At 39.7% G+C, this 22,211-nt stretch overlaps 2 protein-coding genes across 2 annotated transcripts in view; one reads left to right on the top strand and one right to left on the bottom strand.

Annotated features, from left to right (window-relative positions):
• The window catches only part of Nid2 (nidogen 2), a 72,730-nt gene extending 68,893 nt beyond the window's left edge, over positions 1-3,837 (top strand). The window contains exons 19-21 of the mRNA XM_070028221.1: positions 1,844-1,967; positions 2,875-2,987; positions 3,168-3,837. Coding sequence (XP_069884322.1) covers positions 1,844-1,967; positions 2,875-2,987; positions 3,168-3,178 — 248 coding nt within the window. The 3' untranslated portion in view covers positions 3,179-3,837. The remainder of the gene's footprint in view (positions 1-1,843; positions 1,968-2,874; positions 2,988-3,167) is intronic.
• A 122-nt stretch (positions 3,838-3,959) lies between these two features.
• Positions 3,960-20,234, bottom strand: Rtraf (RNA transcription, translation and transport factor). The gene is made up of 8 exons (XM_070028234.1): positions 20,070-20,234; positions 18,268-18,392; positions 15,092-15,191; positions 9,733-9,819; positions 8,802-8,890; positions 7,469-7,537; positions 4,402-4,450; positions 3,960-4,293 (listed from the first exon to the last, which is right to left on the bottom strand). The coding sequence occupies exons 1-8, from the start codon at positions 20,128-20,130 to the stop codon at positions 4,139-4,141; spliced, it is 735 nt and encodes a 244-aa protein (XP_069884335.1). The 5' UTR covers positions 20,131-20,234; the 3' UTR covers positions 3,960-4,138.
• Between the last annotated feature and the right edge of the window lie 1,977 nt (positions 20,235-22,211).

Below are 22,211 nucleotides of genomic sequence, written 5' to 3'. Positions count from 1 at the left end.
TAGCACTGACTTGACAAATGTAAACAAACAGGTTGTTATTGTGGAGTCAAAATGAGAACTTTCCACTCATACTTGCTGGTGCTGAGGGTATTCTTTGATGTGGCAGGTTGGCTTCTTTTTGCAGTACCTTCAGAATACAAGTTAATACTGAGATTATTTCTCTTCTATGCTTTTCATTATGAGAATAACTGAAAGGTGCTACATAATTACAGTTTTGAACTGTAATGAACTGTATGAAAGGCTGTTTTGGAACTTAGAATCTAATTAAAAAGGTTTTTAATGTAGATAGGCCAGTTTCACAACCCTGTTGTCCGTGTGTGTGTGTGTGTGTGTGTGTGTGTGTGTGTGTGTGTGTGTGTGTGATAGGCCAGTTTCACAACCCTGTTGTCCAAGCGTGTGTGGTGTGTGTGTGTGTGTGTGTGTGTGATAGGCCAGTTTCACAACCCTGTTGTCCAAGCGTGTGTGTGGTGTGTGTGTGTGTGTGTGTGTGTGTGTGTGTGTGTGTGTGTGTGTGTGTGTGTGCTGGTCCTGACCAGGGATAGTGTGTGTGTGTGTGTGTGCTCTGGTCCTGAGACCAGGGAGTGTGTGTGTGTGTGCTGGTCCTGAGACCAGGGATTGGGTGCTGTCCCTGGGCTTTTGTGCTCAATGCTAGTGATTTACCACATTGAGCCACCTCTCTGTTTCTGCCTTTTTTTTTTGTAGCTAATTGGAGTTAGTTCAAAGTCTCATAGACTTTCTTGCTCTGGGTGGCTTTGACCTGTGATCCTCAGATCTCAGCTTCTTGAGTAGCTAGGATTAGAGGTGTGAGCCACCAGCAGCTCAGCTATCATTACTTTTTTGGTGGTGATGTTGATTGTGGGGCCTAAACTCAGGGCTTGGGTGCTCTGAGCTCTTGTGCTCAAGGATAGCAAACACTGTACTACTTTGAGCCACAGCTCTACTTCCAGCTTTCTGGTGGTTAATTGGATGTAAGTCTCACTGACTTTCCTGCCTGGGCTGGCTTTGAACTTTAATCCTCAGATCTCAGCCTCCTGAGTAACTAAGTTTACAGGTGTTAGCCACTGGCTCATTTAGTTTTTAAAAACATCTGAAATTGCCAGACATAGGTAGCCCATGTCTGTAACCCTAGCTACTCAAAAGGCTGAGCTCTGAGGATAGAAGGTTCAAAGCCAGCCCAGGCAGGAGAATCTGTGAGACTCTTTTCTCTAATTAACCAGAAAAATGATGAAAGTACAGCTGTGGCTCAGGTGGTAGAGCACTAGCCTTCAGCACAAACTCAGGAATAGGCCTGAGTTCAAGCTCAAAGACACCCTGCAATAAAAATGATCTGAAATTGAAATTTCCTCATAAGGCATTTTGAAACTTAGAAATCCTTGAATTCATTAGCCATTTCAACATTTTCAAGACTGCTTTCTTAACACTGGAAAATAGCATTGTTAACTTTTTAGTTGTGTTTATTCCTGTAACTAAGACAAGAATACTTGTAGATCTGGGGCAGTTATTTACTGTTGTTTTCAACAATTTGTGAGATAGGGTTTCAAATTATAATGCTTATCTCTGGAAGAAACTTAGCCAAACTCTAGCAGAGGTAATCTCTTCTTAAAATAATTGTTTGAATTTCTATTTAAAAAAATGAGAATGTGCAAACCTAGTGACTAGTAATAGAACAGGACATTATTGGGTTGCTGGTTTTTATGACTGCAAGGGGAATAAAATGCCCCATTTCGTATTCTGCCTTTGATATCTTGAGAAAGAAATTCTGCCACTGTCATTTCTGGCAAAGCAGTTTTTATTTCCCTTATGGCATGAAAAGTTCCTATTTCCCCCTTGTATGCTTTAAAAGGAACCAAGAAACTGGAGTGTACACTACCTGATGGCACTGGGAGGCGTGTAATCCAGAACAACCTCAACTATCCCTTCAGTATCGTCAGCTACGCAGATCACTTTTACCACACCGACTGGAGGAGGTGAGCCTGGTACCTGACCAGTGGCTTTGCTATGCACACTTCTTGTACCAAAGCCAATAAGTAACTTTAGTAAGTCCTGAGGATTGTTTCATCGCTCCTCATTCATGGATACCATTTTACATGTTTTACTGCTATTGAAATCATCCTTTCACTTCACCCAGAAATAAGGTGTTACTGCCCACAGGGAGCTTTAAAACTGGCAAAGCTATTTGGTAATAAACTATATAAGGAAGCATATATATCAGAATCTGCTCTTCAGAAAGGACTACCTTAAGTGGTACCATAAGGTAGTTATTGGATAGTTAACCCCGCCCCCCCTGCAACCCCCCCACCCCCAACACTATGGACTTTCTACATACCTTTGAGGCCAAAAATACTTAACCCTCAAGTGAAAAACGTGAAATATTTTAACAACAGAATAAAAAAAAAGTCAGGGGTTGGAGACATGGCTCAGTTGATAGAGCACTATCCAATGAAAGCATGAGGTACTGAGTTCAGGTCCCAGTCTTGGACCTAAAAAACAATCTAAGTCCTTTGGCCTCATTCTCTACAACTTTGGTTTAATTGATGTGCCAGAAGACCCAGACACCTTGTGGTCTATCTTTAGTACAGTTTGTGTGGTTCCAAATGCAGCTAGGACTGAGAACAATTGATTTAGACCAATGGCTCTCAAAACTTCCCTGTGACACCAACAGTAGCCAGATGACTTGTTACAATGTACACTGCTGGGTCCAATCCCAAGTTTTTGACTCAGTAGATCTGAGGGGAACAAGAACAAGCATTTCCTAAAGTTCCTGGGTAATACTGTATGAAAGACTAGAATTAAGATAAGTCATAAATCAAAACCCCTCTGTTTAAACTGATTTAAAAACTGACTCTCTGGATTCATTCTTCTTTCTGCTTCCAGGGATGGTGTGATATCAGTGAATAGACACAGTGGCGAATTCACGGATGAGTACCTTCCAGAGCAGCGATCTCACCTCTATGGAATAGCTGTAGTTTATCCCTACTGCCCAACAGGTAAAATCATGTGTCGAGCAGGGGAGGGAAGAGCTGTCTATGTGACCGATTCTATGCTGCCACCAGCATTGCTGCCACGGCCATGCTACCTGAAGTCCACCTAGCTTAGGTGTAGACAAAATGAAGACTTGGTATTGCATCTTGGCTATAAAAATTCACCACTGCCCTCTCCTCTCACAGGAAGAAAATGACTATGAAACCTAAAGGAAGACTTGGAAGTTTACAATCAGCATCCTGACCCTAAGAAAATTACTATAAAGGAAGAGAAAGTGAAAAAGGAATTAGCCATTAGAAATTACTAGATATACAAGATGAACATTTTTTAGTGCAACAAGACTAAGTATATTTTGTGAAAGTTTATACCTCAATTTTTACTACTGTATTTTTTAAAACAAAGGTTATTTGCAAGCTTACAAAAACATAATGAATTTTAATAGTTGCTTATTAAAGCAACTTTTTATAAACATATCATATTTTAAAGTTCAAATTCATTTAAGATCCAGTTAGTTTTGGACTCTAAATCTGAATTTTAGTATGGACTCTTTTTCTGGCCAAGAAACTAAAGCATATCACCAATGATGTAATGTAGTTAGAGATTATGCAGAACTGATGGGAAAGAACCAACTTATTTATAGATTCCCAGCCAAAGTTATGACTTTTTTCTTTACCTCTGCATCAGTGCATTTCTATTTATATTAAAAGGTGCTACAATTAATCATTTTTATTTTCTCATCCCATAAGTGCCTCTACAAAAGTACCTACTAGAAGTACTACATTTATAAATACCAAAGATGTAGCAATTCTCAAATTACCTAGATACTACAATAAAATATTTTAAGTTTTCCTGTGATCTAAGGATCTGTATTATTTCTAGGACAAAGCTGGGTATAGTCATGTACCATAACTACAAAGGAGGAAACACATAGTTATATAGACATGTAAAGGCATACTTTAAAAAAAAAGAAAAAAGGATAACACTCCCAAACTTTATTAAAAGAAACAAAGCAATGGTGGTGAATCTCTACATAACACAGTCAATTTTCCAGGATCCTCCCTCGGAAATGTGACATCTGATTTCCAAATGCATGCCAGAAGTATACATGGTTCCCAATTGTACTAAGAAGGTTAAGAAGCTGAAATCTTGGAAGTGTTCATCTTCCCACTTTCCCTAGTCTGTGGTCTGTCTTTGGATCAGCAATAATTGCCTGAACAGCTACTATGGCTTCATTAATTTTTGTCTGTAGCTCTCTGAGCTCTTCTATATGCAGCAGTCGCAGAATCTGAGCAGCTTCATTAAGAACTGCATCTGTTTCATAAGAAAAGAACACTGTGTTAATATATGGTTTTTACATTTAAGACCATCTACTCATATCAACAATTTCCCAAGCCTCTCAAGAGAGTTTAAATCACTTACCTCCTGTGTCAAAACCAAGAATATGTTTGTCTAAAGCAACAGGCAGTCCCTTAAAAAAAAAGGGTACAAAATGAGACTATAGTTCATACTAACTTACAACTACCCCCCCCCAAAAAAAAAAACCAAAACCCAAAACTTAGTTTTCTGTTAACTTTTAGCTACACTGGTTGGGGACCTAAGATTTTTTTATTATTTTTGTTTGGGGGGGGGGGTCTGGTCGTGGGGCCTGAACTCTGAGGCTGGGCGCTGTCCCTCAGCTCTTCAGCTCAAGGCTATCGCTCTACCACTTGAGCCACAGCACCACTTCTGGCTTTTTTCTTTTTGCTTATGTGGTGCTGAGGAATCGAACCCAGGGCCTCATGCATGCAAGGCAAGTGCTATATCACTGAGCCACCTTCCCAGCCCAAGATTTTTTAAATTTAAATTTGCCTGTTTTTCTTATGACAAGAAGCTAGGAGAGAGTGGCCTTTAAATATACTTAGAAGCTCTGTAGGCTACCTAGTCCTTTAGACAGGCCAATAACTTAAATCCTAGACAACCTATGCATGTAATCCAGCATTGCTCTGTCACTACTGCTATGGAAAGAGCTGAGCAGAGGTTATCTATGAACACAGGTTTTACAAAATACACAAACCTATCTAACATATACACAGCTATTTTGTTTAACTAGCTTGTTTACCAGATTATCTATAGATATTAATTTGAAAATAGTCTGGGGAAGTAAGGAGAAATTAAACCATTTAGTTAGTACCTATGTACAGCTATACCTCGAGGGTGGCACCAAACTAACTTTTCAATGACTATCAAGTAAAAAATGATGTCAGCCTATGGACACAGACTGATTATACTGTGTAAAACACACTAATAAAAACCAACCAGCCAGATGCCCGTGGCTCACACCTGTAATCCTAGCCAGGAGGCCAAGATAGAAGATGGTGCCCAGCATGGGCAGCTCCACTTAACCACCAAGAAATTAGAAGTGAAAGAGTGCTAGCTATAAGCAAAACTCAGAAGTAGCACCAGGCCTGAACTCAAGCCCCATGACCAGCAAAAAAACCCAAAAAACAAAACATCCCCCATCCCTCCAAAACACACCAAAAAACCAAACAGAAAAAAAAAAAGACCCTTATGCTTTCAGTGTTATAGACTGTCACTATACAAATGCTTTTGTCACTACTCAGTTTACTCACCTAATCTAAATAATGTTTAAGAAAGCAAGGGAGATGAAAATATGGTGGACAAAATAAAGATGGATTTGTACTGAGTGGCTCCATGTCAATTGGAGACCAACAGACCACTAAGGAACTACCCCTGAAAACTGCATGCTTCAAATACTAGTTACATCCAGTGGTGCACATCTTTAATCCTAGCTACTCAGGAGACTGAGATCTGAGGACTGCAGTTTGAAGACAGCCTGGGCAGCAAAGTCTGCATGACTCTAATCCCTAATAAATAACAAAAAAGCCTGAAGTGGAGTGTGGCTCAAGTGGGAGAACACTAGCATTGAGCAAAAAAAGCTCTCGGACTAGGTTACATTATCCAAAAGAAAAATGTACACATTTCCTGAATTGTGAAATGGTAACTCCTCTGTGGAACACTTTAATAATAAAATATTACAAAAAAAAACCTCTCAGGAACAGCACTCAGGCTAGAGCTCAATCCCAGACTGGGGTGCGTACACGTGCACACACACATGCTTACATGCTTACATGCTTACAAAGAACACTAAGGTAAGAATTTCGTCACTACGTTATTATAGGCTGGTATGTTTTAAAGATGGCACTGAATGAAGATTTAGAGCACTGGAAATAACAGCAAACAAGAGCAAAGGGATTTGGCTATGCCTCTTTTTGTATTGCATTTCAAACTAAGACATAATTTTGCTGAAAGAACCACATCAGTTTATTATGCCAGAACAATCTACCATCTGTTCTATACTGTGAGTGAATTAGGCTACTCTTTATTTCATTTTCCAGGTCTGATTCATAATTAAGAACCTTCAGAAGAAAATTGGGTGACTGTCAGAGGGGACTACACCATGTGGCATTAGTAACCTTATAACACTGCTGTACTCATTTAAAGAGGTCACAGGGCAAAAGACACTGGAGGACCTGAGGGAAAGGGAACAAAAATAATCAAGAATGGCAATTGTGCAGAAGGCATTCACTGATACATCTATGCAGAAAAGGGGTCATTAGATACCTGCAATAGCTGCTTGCTAATCCCTGTTGACACTGTATTCTTACGGTCAATGAGGCTTTAGGGATATTTGAATTCTTTATTTTTAGCAGTACTAGGGTTTGTGCTCAGGCCCTTGTGCTTGCCAGGCAGGTGCTCTACCAGTTCAGCCACAGCCCAGTCCTTCAACCAAATCAAAATATTCCACTAGTCTTTATTAGGGGGAACGGGGGTGGGGTGGGGGGGATGTTGGTCGTGGGGCCTGAACTCTGGGCCTGGGCGCTGTCCCTCAGCTCTTCAGCTCAAGGCTAGCGCTCTACTACTTGAGCCACAGTGCCACTTCTGGCTTTTTTTTTTTCTTTTTCTTTTTGTTTATGTGGTGCTGAGGAATCAAACCCAGGGCCTCAAGCATGTAAGGCAAGCGGTCTACCACGGATCCACCTTCCCAGCCCCACTAGTCTTTATTTAAAGGAAAGGTGGATCAAGGTGTCCTCAACAAAACGAGATGATTTTCTCTTAAAAATCAAATGAGTAAGGACAAGATTTAGATTTTAAAAAATTAGTAACTAGGTGTGTCCATTTTCACTGTGAGAATAGTCCAAATTTTACAAGAATAAATTCTTAATAAAATAAATTTCAACTTTGTTTGTACACTATGAATGAGCTGTTCGTAGCTTCCATAAGACAACAAGGGATAAACACGAAGTTCATGTATATTCAAATGACCCCTGCTGACTGGACAGTCAACTTGCTTACCCAGATCTGATTAAGTTATCATGATAACTAGGCTGTTTGAACAGGTGGTTCTTAGGCAGATTCTCATGAAGTTTAAAATCATGGCAACATCAGAGGTCACGTCATTGAAGTAATGCATTTATAACATACATACCTCTTTTGTTTGATTTGCTTTAGCAACTGCATCCTGTGTTAAGCGCTCCTGAACCAAAATGCGAATTGCCTATGGAACCCAAAAGGGGACAAAATTGTATCTAGCATTAGAATGTTATAAAGCTTTTTGTTAGAACTGACACTTTTTCCTACTCATTTTTTGACGTCTAAGAAAAGCATTCCAAATATGCTATGCATTTATTTGTTCCTCCTCTCATTTAGTTTATGACTAATCTAACAGGACCATTATATAACTATTCCAAGGAAATTTACATACTTATTTGAATAAAGAACAAGTCTCTGAAATAGCAGTATTTCAAATAAAAACAACTTTAGTCTTTTGGCATCCAATCTGGGCTGAGAAGATCCAAGTTAACATTCAGATTCAGTATAGAGAATTGTAATGAGCCAAGAATAGAACAGTATTTCCCTTGTTAGAACTGCCATTTAACACAGAGAATTCTAAAATGTAGCATAAGTTATACTTTACTCTCTTCTGGATAGAGTGAAATTGTAGCTAATTTATTGTGAAGTAGTTTACAGTAATTTTCATGCAAAGGTCTAGACAAAAGCTTATAAAATCTCTTATAAAATCGGTAATTTCTAGGATAACTTCCAAGCTAGTTCTTAAGTATTCCCCATCTTGCTCTACCACTGTACTTGGAGAAATAGTAGGAATACCTTTTCTTATTCCTATTTTTCTATCTTCCAGAACTAAGAGAGCTCTCCCAAAGTCAAGTAATGCATTTAGGAAGGGGTACTCAAGACAGAAGCATTCATTTCCTAAAGAGATTTAGGTGTGTGTTAGTGAGGATTGATGAAATTGAGGTAAGGTAATGTACAAAATAAGACAGACTGTAAGGTCAGAGTACCTAGATTCATTTCCTGCATCCCCCTCTTCTAAAGTCTCAGTATCTTCACATGCTTTTCGTTTTTTTTTGGGGGGGGGGTCTGGTTGTAGGGCCTGAACTCTGGGCCTGGGTGCTGTCCCTCAGCTCTTCAGCTCAAGGCTAGCGCTCTACCACTTGAGCCACAGCGCCACTTCTGGCTTTTTTTTTTTCTTTTTGGCTTATGTGGTGCTGAGGAATCGAACCCAGGGCCTCATGCATGCAAGGCAAGCGCTCTACCACTGAGCCACCTTCCCAGCCCATCTTTTTTTTAGACATTATTACTTACATCTATGCTTACTAGAATGGTTGGAGATTACCTTTGAAATGATTCAACACAAATGGTAGGCATATAGTTAATACTCTAATTTTAGACACCAATAAATATTTTAAAAAGATTTTTCTCTATACACAGTTTTTGTTAAGACTCAAAAATATGAAGCTCACCTTAAGCATTACCAGGTAATCATCATGACGCTGAATCTGAAGAAGGTTAGCCAAAGCCATCACACCAGCCTTAAAATCAGGATTATTTACTGGGAAAGATTAAAAATAAACAAAAAAACTGAACTTCTGCAAAAATATAACTACATATTTGTGAACCTAAGAACTTACAGAAAACATTTTTAAAATTTCTAGTTACAAGTTCAGTGATTCGGTAAGACAAATGGTTTCCCTGTTAATACACTTCTCATCAGCTAAAGTTGAGTAACTTGGTGAAGGATTAATTTAAATTTAACTCACATAAGCATTGTCCTGTAACTGTGTAGGAAAAAAAATCCATTTACATGGCTCTTTTAATTAACATCTCTTCCCAAAGCTATTAATTTTCATACATAGATCCCTTTAGCGGACAGTTTTCCCCAAACCTTTTCTCTAAGCAGCAGCTCTGGATTGCCCAAGAAGCGTATTCATTTATAAAGATAACTCATAAATTATAGGTCTTAATGAATTAGCCAGTAAAAGCATATTTAACATATCATAATCCATATAATTAGAATCTTCTTGGTTTAAAAAGGAAAAATTACTAAAAGACATGGGGTTTAGAATAATGAGTAATTTTTTCACTTGTCTCATACTGTCAAGGGATTAAAAAGAATTTATACACCCAGGAAGACAAACAATGACTCGCATGATTAGATATAAATCAAACCCCAAATTACTTGAAGCATATCAAAGAGCACACTAACAAATATTCAATTGGAAGATGAGAAGCACTCTGTAACTGATACTACAACATTATGGAGAATAAAATGCAAATAAACATCACTGCTGTCTACAGGAAGCATTCTTAACTTACAAGAGCCAACTTAAACTTGGACTTCACTCTTATCAAGTTAAAGCAAAGGCAATCTGTTTTATACATTTATATACTCACCGTCCAAATTGGCTAATGGCTCTGCATTTTTAGTTGCATTGTCAGTATTTTTTGCATTATCAGCTACTAAGTCCTTGTACTTTTCAGCTAAAAACACAAGCAAAAACACAATTTGTAGACCTGTAACTTAAGGCAAAAACAGAGTGCTCATAGAATTTAATTAAGCTAAACTAATAATTATAAGTGTAAGATATCTCATCTAGTCAAAATTACTTTTTCAGTTAAAACTTTTTAACCCTTACAGAAGATGTGATTGTAGTTTTGTAATTAAGTGTTTGCCTAAAATTCATGAGGCCCTGAGTTCGATTCCTCAGTACCACATAAACAGAAAAAGCCAGAGGGGGTGCTGTGGTTCAAGTGGTAGAGCGCTAGCTTTGAACAAAAAGAGCTCAGGGACAGTGCCCACGCCGAGGTTCAAGCCCCAGGACTTGCAAAAAAAAAAAAAAAAAAAAAGGGAAATTAAATATCTCACTTTAGTGTTGACACATGCCAGTACTGGGGCTTGAACTCAAGTTTCACACTCTTGCTTAGTTCTTCTTTGCTCCAGATTGACACTCACCTGAACCACACCTCCACTTGCAAGCATCTACACTGTAGATGCATCTACAGTTCTCACTGTAACTTGAGTCAGAAGAATGAAAGAGGGAAAGCACAGGTTACAGATGTTTTATGTAAGTTTTTCCCCAAAAATCTATATAGGGAATACTATATAAGGAACCTAAAATCTTGGCTTACAAAAAAAAGTATCAAATCTAGTATTATGTATAAATCTAAAACTTGTTTCATGGAAACTCAAAATTTAAAAGGTAGGTCACTATCATTTGGAAAATATTTAGAAATAAAGTTAATGACAAAACTGGCATCTTTGGCTGTTTATGATTTGCTGATGAAACAATGAAAACGTAGTTTTAAATTTTAAGTCACACAGGCATTAGGCTACAGGGGCCCACTCTGGAATGGTATAAAATTAGGACAGATGGCCACAGAAAAGGATCACAACCTATTGAGTAAAATAAAAATCTGTATCTATAGCTGATTTAAATAAATGGAAGTAGAGAAAGCTCCTCAGGGTAGAAAGCCAACAAATAAATGTTGAAAGAAGGATGGTTCTGGGAAAACACCTTCTAGCAACTATCCTAACAAATTCAGGCAATAATCACTGAATGGGTGATAAAATAGGAGAAGTTTGAGGAACAAAAGCAACTCAAACAATCTTAAAGTTATCTCCCACAGATAACCAAGTGATCAAAAGTTAAGATGACTAGTAACATCATAATCCTCCTGCACGTCAAAGAACACATCACCTCTGTGTTACTTCTAAATAAAGCATAAACCTTGAGTCTAATCATGAGAAAGTATCACACAAACCCAACATGGGCATTCTACAAAATAAATTTCAGTGTCATGAAGCCTTAAGTCAACACTGGGGAAATGTTCCAGATTAGAAACCAAAGACAAACTGAATGCAATACATCATACAATATTGCATTACATTGGTTTTTTTGCAAAAAAAAAAAAAAAAAATTGAGGGAGAGATGTTAATTTCCCAATCATTACACTGTGTGACAAAGTCATTTTTAGGTATTACATGTTGAAATACATAAGGGTCAAAGGGAATTATTTTTAATTTACTATCCAACAGTTCAGAAAAGGCTATCTACATATTTGTATATGTATACAGAAAGGAAAAAAAAGTAAAGGAAATAACATGCTAAAGTTGCAGAATTTGGGAAAATGAAAATTCTTTGTAGTATAATTTTCCTATAAAGTGAGAGAAACTTCAGAGTCTAATTATATTAATGGACAAACTAGAAAAAAGCTTTAAATAATGACAGGACACAATAAAAATTCACAATGGTTGCAGCAAATTTAAGGAATTTTAAGAAGGTAGCAACATCAATGTAAAACTTTAGAAGAACACTAGTGCCTCCTACTGATAAGAAACAGCATTACAACTTTAAATCATTTCCAAGTCTTGAAATGTTTTTAAAACTTGCTTTCTCCTTTAGCTTTTAAATTCACTTTTGATACCATTTGCCCTTTAACTATATATTAATTTCCTTTTTCAATCTAAAACAATCACTCTATTTTATATACATGATTCTTTTATTCACTAAAAAGATGGTGCTATTACTGAGAAATAAATGTTTGTGTAGTTTTTGGGCACACAACCAGATGGCACCAACCACAGAAGGTTGAGGAATTATAAAAGTGGAGCAAATGAATGAACAAATGAAAAACAAATATACCAACAAGTGACTACAAATTTATTTGGGAATAGATGAAAAATCTGGTAGAGAATACTTTATTGCAAATTAACTCACAGATAGTTTTTAATCAATCCATAGCAGGATAGGTTAAAAATACCTTTTTAAAGGTCCTAAGCACCAAGTAACCCTACCTAGAACACAGGCTTGTATTTATTTTTTGCTGGAACAGAAAACACAGGTATCTTCTTTGTAAACTCAAACTGAAAGAAAACACCCTCTCAATTAGTTTTTCTTGAAATTGCTGAAGTTGATCAGGAACCATTATATACAAGACACTGCATCAGGACTGTGGGCAATCAAGAAGTCTGTCTGTTCCCTGCCCCAACCATGTCTACCTCAACACCTGGAACCTGTTTCTGTTACCTTACTTATCAAAAAGGACTTGTACATTTGATAAAAGAAGGATCCTAAGACAGAAAGATAATCTAGGAAGGCCCATTCTCATCTATCCTTATAGGAGGGAGGCAGAGGAACCAGTCAGAGAAAAGGACTGTTGAGTACAGGAGTTTTTATCTTTCTTGCTGTTGTTTTTATTTTTTGTCAGTCGTGGGGCTTGAACTCTGGGCCTGGGCACTGTCCCTGAGCTCTTCAGCTCAAGGCTAATGCTCTACCACTTGAGTCACAGCACCACCTCCTTGCTGTTGTTTTTAATGTATTTACAATGTACTATGTGATTTTTTTGTTTCTTTTGTATGTTCTACCCCCATTATATAACCCCTGTTTTTACTGTATTTGATTCTGGTGCCCTACATCTTGTATATACTTTTTTTCTAATTTGGGGAGGGGAAGGGAAATAACAAAATGCTGAAATAAGGACACAGGTTGACTCACTGTATCAATGAGATGTACAAGACACTATGTTGAAAACAAACTTCATAACATGGGGGTGGGACAATGGGGGGGGGCGATGGGGAAGTGGGGAGGGAAGGGATGGTAGGGGAAAAACCAAGGAGGGGGTAACAGTACTCGATAGGAAATGTACTCATTACTCATGTAACTGTAACCCTCTGTAGAGTATCTTTACAATAAAAAATATGTTAATAAAAAAAGAGTATCGTAAGAAAAAAAAAAAGACCGTTGAGAAAGGAAGAGAACACCTGGAAGATGCTGTGCTGCTACATCTGAAGATGGAAGAAGGGGCTGGAGTCAAGGCAGAGAGGCCCAAGAAGTTGGAAAACACATACCTCCTCCACGGTCTAACCCCTGTTTTCACTGTATTTGATGGGTATAATTTGGGGAGGGGAAGGGAAAAAACAAATTGTTTAAACAGGGATACATGTGGATCACTGCAACAATGGGATGTACAAGATGCTATGTTGAGGGCTAGAAAGGTGGCTCAGTGGTAGAGCGCTTGCCTTGCATGCCTGAGGCCATGGGTTTGATTCCCCAGCACCACATAAGAAGAAAGAAAAAAGCCGGAAGTGGCGCTGTGGCTCAAGTGGTAGAGTGCTAGCCTTGAGCTGAAGAGTTGAGGGACAGTGCCCAGGCCCAGAGTTCAGGCCCCACGACCGGACCCAAAAAAAAAAAAAAAAAAGATGCTATGTTGAAAAACGAACTTTACAACTTTGGCTGGGTTGGGTTGGGGGGGGGGGGCGCGGAGTAGACGTGGAGATGGGAGGATGGGAGGGGAAAAAACAAAGGAGGAGGCAACAATGCTTGATAAGAAATGTATTCATTACCTTGCTCATGTAATTGTAACCCCTCTGTACGATATTTTCACAAAACTTACTAAAAAACAAACAAAAAACCCCCACATAAAAATAGATTTTCCCTACAGTATAAGGCTTATGGCCTCCAAAAGAAATCAGCTCTGCTGACCAAGTTGCCTTCAGCCTAGTGAGACAGATGTTGGTGTTCAGATTCCATAAAAAGATGGTAAATTAGGATTTAAGTCACTGAGTTTGTAGTCATTTATAACTAAGATTGCATGCAAGAAACAAAGGCTTACAAAATTTCCTGGGGAACCTCAGACACAGAAACAAAATGTAAAGTGGAAAATGACTTTGTATGCATAGAATTAAACACTGACAGCTTAGAGGGAACTATTACTGCTGCTAAGGTGGCATTTGAGCTGGATCTTTAAAAGCTGGATATAAAATTTAGTTGTCCAGATAGACTGAAATACCAGGCTAAAGAGCTTAAGGTTCCTTTTGCTTTTAAATATGTAACTGAAGTTGTTCTTTGGAAACAAGAAGTAACATTCTAAAACAGATTCGTGTCCATGGCTATCCCTCTCTAAAAACATCCAATTGTGGTCTGACACAGACTCCCATTTCAGCAAGTCAGTTAGTGGGCTCTGCTGATGAGCACAGAGGGTGACTCCAGCAATAGACTGGAAGATAGCAGAATCAGCTTGACAGTGACAGGTGGCGGAAACAGGACGACTGCAATGAGATCAGAGAAGATACATTAGGCACTAAAGAAAGGCCAATGGTGGCAGGAGGGGAGAGAAAGAGAAGCCAAAGAGGTTTCAAAGCTAATGATTGAAAGACTAGATGACAATACCATAAAAGTGAAAAACACAGCCCCAAAAGGATAGATATAATATGATCCAATCTTAACTTCAGATGTGGGCAGGCCTTTCAAAACTGAAAGTCTAATGAGAGGAAACGCATTTACTGAAAACTTATCCTTTCTACAAGGACTAGTATTCAAAAGCTTCCAAAGACAAAAGAATGTGTGGTGAGACAAACATGAAACACACAGTGTTGTCATACACACTGGCATCTGCCACACTGCACTCTCCTTTGCAATAACTGCTACAACCTAATTTCCAAAACCCTGTCAACTCGGGACAATAGCAATCACTGAACTTAAAGAGGTTAAGGTACAGCCTGAGAAAGAAGCAAATTTAGGAACACAATGTTACTTTGTTGAGAAGGTAGTCAATTAGCCATCTCCATAAAACATCATTTCCAAATTCTAAAAGAAAAATATAAATGTCAATGAAAAGACAATAAAGTGCTTTTATTTCTTGTGATAAAAATGAGCCAAAGGTTAAACACTGTAGGACAAAGAAACAATTTACATTTTCACACTGCTTTCCTACCTTTGCTCTCTTCAAAATAACACATTCCCACAAAACATACCATTATCTCCATATTCAAGCCGAACAGCTAACCCAAGAAGCCAGTCAATTGCTTCTTGTCGATCCTGAATCTTGAAAGGACAGTTAACATCTCTGAGATACTGTGAAAAGAAAAAAAAAGCAAAGCACAACTTAACTTCATTACAACAAATAAATGAATGGTAGCTTAGAGACCTTACAGAGATCTCTGAGAGAGTGAGACAGAGAGAGAGAGAGAGAGAGAGAAAAGAGAGAAAAGAAAGAGAGAGAAAGAAAGAAAGAAAGAAAGAAAGAAAGAAGGAAGGAAAGAAAGAAAGAAAGAAAGAAAGAAAGAAAGAAAGAAAGAAAGAAAGAAAGAAAGAAAGAAAGAAAGAAAGAAAGAATTCAGTACAGAGGTATACAGTCAGGGCTTTGAGCTTACTCAGCTGGTACTCTACCAGTTGAGCTATACCCAACCTTTTGGTAAGTTAGTAGGAAATGATTCTAATACTTTCCTGCCTGGGCTGGCTTAGAACCTAGATCCTCTGGATCTCAGCCTCTAGAGGTGCTGCTATGATTGAGCTGCTATCAGTGACTCTTCCTCTCACAGTTCTGTTACTAAATTGTTGATGCAACTATTAAAAGGAAATACTTCAGCATACCTCCTAATAAGCCAAATACTTCCATCATGCTTTTTTTTCTTCCTTTTGTTCAGCAGTAGTGGGATTTGAACCCAGGGCCTCTTGCTTAGTACTCTGGTGTCATACTACAGATAAAGCATGTTTCTAGTCCTGAATTCACTGGTTATTTTTAGGATAGGGTCTCACTTCCTGCCCACAAACACACGAGGCACAACCCTGTTTTAGGCCTCCGTTCCTTGCTAGGATTACAAATGAGCGCCCAAATCCAGTTTACAGGGTCATAAGGGGTCTCATGAACTTTTCTACAGAGGCTGGCACAACCTTACTGCTTTCAGCCTCTCAAGAAGCTAGAATTACAATTGTGAGCCACCAGTGCTGGAATGTATCATGCTTAATTTTTTTTCTTAACTTCTATATCAGGACATCTGGGATCTAAAATTACCCCGTTTTACAGCTGAGAAAACTGAGCATGGAGAGATTTAATAATTGCCAGTGGTTATACTACATAGAATTTAGAATCTAAACCTTGATTCCTCGTCTCAATACACACAGCACCAATCCACACAAGTCAGTTTTTAGAAAAAGACATATTTAATAAATAAGTCATATGATATAAATAAATGTCTACTTTCATATTTTGTACATGTCACTAAATAGAGTAACCCATGTAACAAATATAGCCTATAAGTACTCGAAGCTGTTTCCAAGAAAGTGGTACCCTTCGTTTTTAAAGATGTAACTCATGGTCTAACAGGAATTACAAGAGATGTTTTCAAACATGCTTTAAGCAATGGGACTACCATTCAAGACAGAGCAAATTGATAATACCTCTTTGCTAAGTTATTTTACTTTATAGTTACCTCTGGGTGTTTTATGTTAGAAAACAATTTTTAAAGTTATTTGTTTTTATTTTTGTGGTGCTGGGAATGAATCCAGGATCTTACACATAGTAGGCAAACCCTCTACTGGCTACATCACCAGTCCCCCAAATTTTAATATTCTTCAAACTGCCTTCTACATATGAAACTTCATTTTTATATTTTTCAAATATCCTTCTATTGCATGTGTATTACCTTACACACATGAATAGTTACAAAATCTCAATATAATATACTTCAAAGTCTTAAGGACACTGAACATTTCAGAATTATTATTACTATTTTTTGTCAGTCATGGTGCTTGAATTGTGGCCTTGGGCCACAGGGACAGTCCCTGTGCTCTTCAGGTCAAGGCAAGTGCTCTACCATTTGAGCCACAGTGCTACTTCTGGTTTTCTGGTGGTTTACTGGAGATAGGAGTCTCAAGGACTTTCTTGCCCAGGCTGGCTTTGAACCCTGATCCTCAGAACTCAGCCTCCTGAGTAGCTAGGATTACAGGTGTGAGCCACTGGCACTTGGCATATTTCAGAAATATTTTTTAAGGGCAAAAAGATGAAGCAGAAACAGTGGCAATCATAAGCATGTGAAACCTGCTGTGGGTGGGAAACTTCTGTAAGCAATGGTATGTCACTCATTAACAAAGTCACTTCTATGAGTACCACAGCTACACCTATTTATTGAGGTAATGGAGACAGAAAGGCTCATCAAGTTGCCTAGGGTCAACTGTTCTGTTTAACGACAGAACAACTTGAAACATAAAAATCACCAACTTTAAAGAGAAAGTTAGGCTCAGAATTGCTTTGCTTTTACCCATCGGAGGAATATGATGAAAATGTGTAGGGGTAGTCTTTTTTTTTTTGCCAGTCCTGGGATTTGAACTGTGGGCCTGGGTGCTGTCCCTGAGGTCCTTTGGCTCTAGGCTAGCACTCTATCACTTGAGCCAATGTGCTACTTCCAGCTTTTTCTGTGATAAATTGGAGATAAGAGTCTCATGGACTTTTCCTGCTAAGGCTGGCTTCGAACCATGATCTTTGGATCTCAGCATGCTGAGTAGATGGGATTACAGGTGTGAGCCACTGGCTAAGCTGAAGACGATTCTTTCTGTAAATTTTTATTTCTAAAATTAAACCCATGGAAAACTTATTCTAGTCACAAAAATAATACACGCAGGCTGTTTTAGCACTATCGTAAATGTGGACACCTGTGTGCATTAAATATGACAAACGACTTAATTTTCAACCCAGGAAGTGGTGCTGTGGCTCAAAGGAGTAGACTGCCTTGACTAAAAAAGCTCAGGGATAGCACCTAGGCCCTGAGTTCAAACCCCAAAACTGACAAAAAACAACATGAAAAGTTAAAAAAAACTCAAGCATATCAGTAATATCTTTCAATATAAAAGATAATACTAAAATGAATTATTGCAGCATTTTCTTGTCCAATGTAAGATTTCTGATTTGGGCTGCTAGCTGAACAAAAACTATTTTCCATTTATAGTATACCACTATTAAGGAACTTCACAATGTTTTTAAAGGAGACCATTTCTACTTAAATACTGAAAGGCTGGCAGACAGATAATTTTCTCTAAAAATCCTAATGCCTCAATTCAGCTTTATTAACAGTAACAATAAAAGGAATTTTAAACTCACCAAGTAGTTTTTAGAAAAGCTCTCTGTGCTTATTTTTACTTTCTAATGTATTACCTTTTCAAAGAATTTGGGCCAGTCACTGCTGTGGATGTTTCTTAAATTTCCTCTGTCTTCAATCTTGTAGTGCCTTATTTTCTGATCTTCAAGCCAGACAATAAAGTTTCTAAATTCAGCTTCATCTGAAACAAAAACATAAAAAAAAAATCACTACAAGTATTACAATGAAATACTTCTTTCTCCACAGATGGTCTTGTGAAATTTTCTTAACCTCTAACTGAGCCTATCACCAGTGGCTCACACCCATAATCCCAAGTACTCAGAAGGCTGAGCCAAGCCAGAGCAGGAAAGTACATAAGACTCTCATCTCCAATTGGCCAGAGCTGGAAGTAGAGGTGTGAGTCAAGTGGTAGAGCACCAGCCTTGAGTCACACAAGTGTGAGGCCCCAAGTTCAAGCCCCAGTACAGGCACAAAAACCACACACAAAAAAACCCCTACAAAACAAGGACTCTCTCCAACTACAGCCAACAGAATTAGGAATTGAAGGTACAGCACTCCTCCCCACCCCCCCCACCCAGCCAGAGATTTAGTCTATTCAAATCATGAATGAATTAAATTCTGGATATTGACACTAGTTGTGTAAACATGAACTTACTCACATTTTCTGTGTTTCAGGTATTTCTGGGGCATTAAGAGGATAATACCAGGCCTTTTCTCATAGTTCCCAGTGGTATGTGAAAAATGCCTAAACAGTACATGGCATGTAGTTTCGCTATCTAAGTGTTATTAACATTCCACTTATTTTTTTGAGGGAGTCTGGGCAAGTTCATAGGTGCACCAAGTAATAATGAACTAAATAAAACAATAAAAAAAACTAAGTACAAGACCATATGATACAAACTCACAAAAACTGGAGACCTTACGACTGTGGTCATGAATGTTATCTGAATATTAAGTGTGTGTTATCTAATCTTCCCGGCCCCTTTGGATATACACAATAGCCTCGTGTTACAAGTCAGGAAAGAGAAACTCAAAAGGTTCCAATTCAAATCTAAAGCTCTAGGCCACGGATCCTGCTTTTGTTCTTAGACAAGGTACAAAAACACGATTTTGCTAAAACGTAAATATGCTTCCACAGGTGGATTTAGCCTGCTCTGAGATTGTTTTCTATTTGTGAGTCTTACACACTGGTAGCCGTACTCTCACCAAGTTGCACTGTCAAAACTTTCTAGTCTACAACTACAGAAAGAGCAGCAAGGAGCAGTAGAGTGTGACCACTGAGTAGTGGGGGTATTACTTTAAAAAAAAAAAGAAGTTAACGCAGTACAATGCCAAACACCTCCCCGGGCATCTACTGTGAACTTTTGAAGCCCCTCTACCTTGTGGGTGTGTTTTGTTTTGTTTTGCACGGCTCTGGTGGCTTTCTTCACGCGTGGCTGTCCACGCTCTGGCTCTGGAGACCTGCTGGCTTCAGCTCCGGGCCCGTCGTGCACTTAGCCAGCAAGTGACTCAGCCCCATCCCCCCCAAAGAGCACGCAGGGGCTGGGGGGGGGGCGGGTGCTCCATTCTGGGGGACCCCAGAGAACAACCCGCAGGAGGGCGATGGCTTCCCGGGCGCGGAGGGGCCTGGGGGTGGAGATGGGAGCCGGGAGTTTGCGAAGTGCAGAACAAAGTGGCGCTGCCGGGGCGGGCCGGGGTGAAGGGGGCTCCGGGCGACGGCCCCCCGGAGGGCCGCAGTCCCGCGGAGAGAATAAGGCCGCCTGGGGTCCGGGCGGGGAGGTGTGGTGGGGCGGGCGCGAAGGGAGGGGGACCGCCGCTCGGGTCAGGGCCACGCGGCCGGCCCGGGCCACCGACTCACCTTTGCAGTTGAAGCCGGCGGGGTTGTGGTAATCAAGAGCTGTCAGCTTACGTCGGAACATGGTCCCCGCTTCTCGCTGGGGGTCCCCCCGGGCCTCCGCCGGGAGAGGAGAAGCGAGGTGGAGCGAGCGGCTCAGGCACCGACGACGCGGCGAGAGGGCGGGCTGGCGCCGGAGACGCTTCGGAGTGACAGGGGCCTGCGCCAATCGTATCGCAAAGTTGTTGGCCCTCGGTAAATATTCACCAATCACAGCTCCTTCTGGGAAGGCGGGGTCACGTCGCCGCACGTCGACGCTCAAATAAACTTTATTGTCAGCTTCCTAGTTGTACAATAGGCAGGAATCCTGTTGTGGGGAGGTAGTTTGGACTGGTCTTTTCTCACTTCTTGGTGCAGAATTCAGAGAATGCTATCTTCAGGTTTTCTGCTCCTGGCTACGTCTGTCCTTGGATCATAGAATACCTGCTTAGTATTTTTAATGTATTCACCCATTCATGTATTTACTGCTCCTCCTACATTGCTCTTCTAACTGCTAATTCGAAGCAAGTTAGGGATTAGTTGAGAGTGATCCACAGATAAGATGCAACAATAATACTATAGCTTCGAATATCACTAGCTAGAGTGAAGGCAGAAACTGGGATCATCTCTACCTCCCTGAAACCTCCAGTACACACCTAGTAGCAACTTCTGCGTTCAGTTTCTTATCTCTCAAAACACTCTGGCGTGGCTGGTGCCTCCTGCTTTTAAGTGGAGGCTCCCCATGAGGCTGAGAGCTGAGGATACCAGTTCAAAGCCAGTTCAGGAGGAAAGTATATGAGAGGTAGTCACCAGCCTTGAGCAGTCGAACCTCAGCAAGAGTGTCCAGGTCTTGAATTCAAGGCCCAGTACTGACACACACACACACACACACACACACACACACACACACACACACACACACACACACACACACACACACGTAAATAAAAAAAATAAATATATGAGCTATGGCTTCAAGATTTGAGTTCACTCTGCAGTGAAAATAATAACTTACTTTGAGGGAAGACAATTACAAGACAAGCAATGAATAACAATATGGCACAGGTGGCTAGAACTTCTGGGGCAGTGGGATAGGAGAGAGCAACAGCTGGTGAGACCACAAACGGGCTTGATCAAGAAAGGTCTTGCTGGGGCTGGGAAGGTGGCTCAGTGGTAGAGTGCTTGCCTTGCATGCCTGAGGCCCTGGGTTCGATTCCTCAGCACCACATAAGCAAATAGAAAAAAGCTGTAAGTGGCGCTGTGGCTCAAGTGGTAGAGCACTAGCCTTGAGCTGAAGAGCTGAGGGACAGCGCCCAGGCCCAGAGTTCAGGCCCCATGACCGGACCCCCCCCCAAAAAAAAAAAATGTTAAAAAAAAAAAAAAGAAAGGCCTTGCTCAGGCAGCTGAAGGCAACTATTGAAGCTATGGCGGGGAGGGGTGGGGCTTAGCAGCAGAGGGTAAACTCAGTATCTGGGAGGCATACAAGGAGTAAGCTGTAGAAAGCCATTTTCAGGAAGTTTATGTATACTAATAAGCACAGATGTGTAAATAAATGCTTGTAATCTACAGTTAGGAAGTGATGAAAGTACAAAGCATATTATAAAGCCAGAGTATGGCTTCTTTAAAGAGATATTATGAGATAATCTGTGTTTTCCAATTAAGTTGCTTACAGTAAATCAAGAATCCTAGTTCAAGAGTTTTGCTTCCAACAGAATGTGACCAAAGATGCAGCTATAATCACAGACTATCTTGCAGCCTAGTTGAATAATTAATAAAATATTAGGCAAAATATCAGAAGGGAGATCCGGGAAGGGAAAATAACAGGTGAATATTCATGAGCAATTGCAGATAATGCATTTGTTAAAAGTAGAGATCATTCTTACCATTTGTTTTCTGACACTGACCCTTTTGTGCAACATCTAAGTGGTTTGTTCCAGGTTTAGTGTTTATTTTTCAACTTCACTAGTTATCATCTACTTAAAATTGTCCGTAATCATCAGCTCTGGCCACCCACATGTCTAAGGAGGTTGGAGGAAGATTCAGACACAAGATGCTGAAGGGACTTGAACAGGGGAATAAAATATATTTGGGGAAATAAGTATAAAAGATTATAAATAGTCAATGTTT

The sequence above is a fragment of the Dipodomys merriami genome, unplaced genomic scaffold (genome assembly GCF_024711535.1).
Source record: "Dipodomys merriami isolate MVZ:Mamm:240054 unplaced genomic scaffold, mDipMer1.0.p SCAF_1, whole genome shotgun sequence".
NCBI classification, from domain to species: Eukaryota; Metazoa; Chordata; class Mammalia; order Rodentia; family Heteromyidae; genus Dipodomys; species Dipodomys merriami.
The sequence above is the reverse complement of the archived record's forward strand: the minus strand, read 5'-3'. Positions and strand labels throughout refer to the sequence as shown.